The sequence below is a fragment of the Nannospalax galili genome, unplaced genomic scaffold (genome assembly GCF_000622305.1).
Source record: "Nannospalax galili isolate Female #2095 unplaced genomic scaffold, S.galili_v1.0 scaffold1355, whole genome shotgun sequence".
Lineage (NCBI taxonomy): Eukaryota > Metazoa > Chordata > Mammalia > Rodentia > Spalacidae > Nannospalax > Nannospalax galili.
The window spans coordinates 120,371-124,368 of NW_008336026.1; the positions used below are offsets into that span (position 1 = coordinate 120,371).

Genomic DNA, 3,998 nt, shown 5'->3' on the forward strand with positions numbered 1-3,998 from the left:
CTAAGAAGTCAAGGTTTAAATGTAAACCCTTAAGTAGAAAGTGTCATATTCAAACAATGTAATGTGTATGAGCCGAGTTTATGATCTTCATTGACAAACTCCTTCATAAGAAATGTCCAAAGGGTAAAGTTTAGATTTTTAAAAAATTTTTTTTAATTGGTCTTGACTGATTATCAAGTTTTATATGATTCATGGAGGAAAAAGAACCACCTTTAGTTACATATAGAGCCCCAAGCAAATCAATGATTTCGTATACATGATTTAAGTACTTATATAAGTTCAGACTTGTATAAATGGACTAAGCCCCAAGGCAAGCTAACTAGACTGCAGTCCACCAGGCCTATCTAGCGTAAATGCAAACTATTATCATTGAAAATGCTGCAACACAGTATATGATTTATTGAATTTAGAGAATAACTCTAAGAAATATGTATTGCAGCTGAGTTCTATGTCCCTGATATTAATGAACTATTGAATTTACTTTTTGAAGGATTATTGTGGTCAAGAAAATGGTACATTCCGCATTTTAACTGACAGCATCCCATGCTGTGAAAATGGGCTAACCTGCTCCAGGAAAGTCATAGTTGCCTTTCAGGTACGTGCAAATCTTCTTCCCTGACCTGTCCTCTGAGATTATGAACTTCCAAATGAGATGATTTTTATGTCTTTCTTTTAATTTCCAGGATCAAAACATTATCTTACAAAATGGTAAAGTAACAGCGATTAAAACCACCAAAAGCAAGAGCTGTGAGCTTGACGCCAATGCATACTCTATCCACACTGTCGGCCTCTACATGACTGTGAAACTTCTGAATGGAATAATCCTAATTTGGGACAAATATACAAAAGTGTCTGTGATTCTGGACCCACAGTGGCAGGTGCATACATCTCTCCCAGGTGAGGTAATAGGGGAGGTGAGCCATTTCTGTTTCAAAGACTTAGAGGTGGGTAGTCACAGGCTGAACGTAGGGTGTCCTTAAGGTCACTTACAGAAATGAACCCACAACTTTCTCTTAAACTACCATGAAATATGAGTACTACCAAACGTGATAAAGTCTAGTAGAAATGTAAATGAAATCAATTCAAAGATTCATATTTGGTTACTTGAGACTACCACATGATATAATTTGGAAGTAATTACATATTTTGAATCAGATGCATTCCTTGCAACAAATATTCTAAGAATGCAAGCGTGTATACATGTATAACCAATTTGAAAACTGAAAATATAATTATTTTTTCATTTTATGATATTTATCAATATTTACTTGGTACTAGATCCTTTTATGATATGGGGTAAAAATTCTGATTTCCTCCTCAAAGCTGGAATTCAAGATAGAGTCCTGATATATTATGTATAATTGTGATGTCTATCTATGTGTCTATCTTTTATCTATCATCTATCTATTTATCAATCATCTATCTATGTATCTATAATCTATCATCTGTCTACTGTCTAGCTATCATTTATCTATTTATCTTCTATCTATCTGTCTGCCATCTGATATATCTATATTTCTCACTGTTTTCCTGTTGTAACTGATTTTTTTTTACTTATTATACAGGATTATATGAGGTCATTTCACTCAAGTTCATATTGTATTTGAGAAGTTTGTCCCCTACATCCTACTGCCCTTCCCCTTTTTACCCTGTGATCTCATATGAGTTCCCTTTCTTCTCCAGATATTTTCACCTCTACTTTATAGCATATTATATATGTGATACTATCTGTCTATCATGTCTAGGTTATCTTCTATCTATCTGTCTGCCATCTGATATATCTATATTTCTCACTGTTTTCCTGTTGTAACTGATTTTTTTTTACTTATTATACAGGATTATATGAGGTCATTTCACTCAAGTTCATATTGTATTTGAGCAGTTTGTCCCCTACATCCTACTGCCCTTCCCCTTTTTACCCTGTGATCTCATATGAGTTCCCTTTCTTCTCCAGATATTTTCACCTCTACTTTATAGCATATTATATATGTGATACTATCTGTCTATCATGTCTAGGATCGTAGCAAAAAGAAAGTGTGTGGCGTTTGTCTTTGTCAAGCCAACTTCATTCACTTAATCTGATTTTCTCCAGTTGCATTCACTTAGTAGTAAAAAACATAATGTTCTTCATGACTGGAAAGTTTCTACTGTGTGCATTTTCTTTATATACTCCTCTGTTGGAACTTAGGTTGGTTCCGTAACAGCTAGTGTGAATCGCATTGCAATAAACATTAATCTGAAAGTATCTCTGGATAGCTGGGTCATATGATACATCTATTCACGAGTTTAAAATTTTTTAAAAAATTTTATGTGTATGAGTATTCTGTCTGCATGTATGTAAGTGCACCAGTTTCACCTAATGTCTGCAGAGGCCAGAAGAGGGTGTCAGATCCCTTGGAATTGGAGTTACAGAAGGTTGTTAACTGCTACGTGGGTGCTGTGAAAAGAACCAGGATCTTTTACCAGAGCAGCCAGTGCTCTTGAGCCATCTCTCCAGTCCCTAGTCTTAGTTTTTTAAACAGGCCTCCATGCTGATTTCCACAGTGGCAAGACTACTATACATTCTCCTCAGCAGTGTGTTCCCCTTTCTCCACATCTGGCATCTGTTATTGTTTCCTTGATAACGATAATTTTGGCTGTAGTGAGATGGGATCTCAGTATAGTTATGATTTGCATTTCTGAGGCTAGGGTATTAGTTACTGTATGTGGCTAGCCAATTTTGCTAGCTCCTGTTGTTTGAGAAGCTATCTTTTCTTCAACATATATTTTTGGCAATTAACAAAAAGGTCAGATGGCCATAGCTGCATGGTCCTCTATTCTCTTCCAATGATCTACTTGTCTGTTTTTCTGGCAGTACGATGCTGATGAAATTTTATTTATTTTATTGATTAATTGATTGATTAATAAATTTCTGTTGCACAACTTGAGATCAGGCACGCTGATCCCCCCAGAATTATTCTCTTTGATCAGGATTGATTTGACTACCCAGGGTCTTCTGTGCTTCCACATGAATATTTTGACTGAGTTTTATACTTCTTTGAAGAATGTCATTGGAATTTTTATGGGGATTATATTGAATCTGCAGATTGCTTTTGACAGGATGACGATTTTCACAATATTAAATTCTTCTAATCCATCAGTATCTTGAAGTACCTTCAGTTTCTTTCTTCTGTGTTTTAAAGTTTTCACTGTAGAGGTCTTTCACTTCCTTGGTCAGGCTTATTCTGTGTGTCTGGGATGAAGCTGACTTGATGATGCGACTGACCCTGTACAAGTGATGCTTAAAGTTCTCTTTCTGATCACCACGGGGCAAAGTGTGTGGTCTCTGTGGAAATAACAACAGCGATCTCAAGGATGATTTCACAACGAGGTATTCATCGGTAGCTGCTAGAGCCCTGGAATTTGGAAATAGTTGGAAAACAAGTCAGGAGTGCTCAGATACCATAACTCAAAGCTTCCCATGTGACTCCAACCCGTACTGCAAAGGCTGGTCTGTGAAGAAGTATGAGATCATCACTGACAGCACCTTCCAAGAATGCCACAGCAAGGTAGCACTGCTCCCACGTCGCTGCCTTGGGGGGGAACCTTCCAGACACTTATGTGCTGTGCTCTGCCTAGGTGGACCCCACTGCCTACTACGACGCCTGCATTGAAGAGGACTGCTCCTGCGACATGGAGGGCAAGTACTTGGGCTTCTGCACCGCGGTGGCCACGTACGCAGAAGCATGCAACACAGTTGGAGTCTGCGTCTCCTGGAGAAAACCAAACCTCTGCCGTAAGTGAAGCCCGTGTGTCTGCTCTAAGTGGAATAGGAAATTGGTATACGTGTATAGAGCCATGACAGAAATCAGCCTGGCTTCCCCAGAAAGCAAAGCATTATGCAGGAAAAGGTGATGGGACTGGACAGAGAGCTCAGAGCAGGCCACTTTCAATGTTTAGCCTTATATGATGATCCTCGTGAACTCACTATGTAGACCAGGCTGTCTTCCACCTCACAC

The 3,998-nt window shown here is 38.2% G+C and overlaps 1 protein-coding gene across 1 annotated transcript in view; it reads left to right on the top strand.

Moving 5' to 3' along the window:
* The window catches only part of Muc19 (mucin 19, oligomeric), a gene marked incomplete at its 3' end in the record, with an annotated part of 63,660 nt that extends 59,885 nt beyond the window's left edge, over window positions 1–3,775 (top strand). Inside the window, 4 exon segments of the mRNA XM_029562376.1 lie at window positions 491–595; window positions 684–897; window positions 3,316–3,548; window positions 3,619–3,775. Of these exon segments, the coding sequence (XP_029418236.1) occupies window positions 491–595; window positions 684–897; window positions 3,316–3,548; window positions 3,619–3,775 (709 nt within the window).
* Window positions 3,776–3,998: the final 223 nt, after the last annotated feature.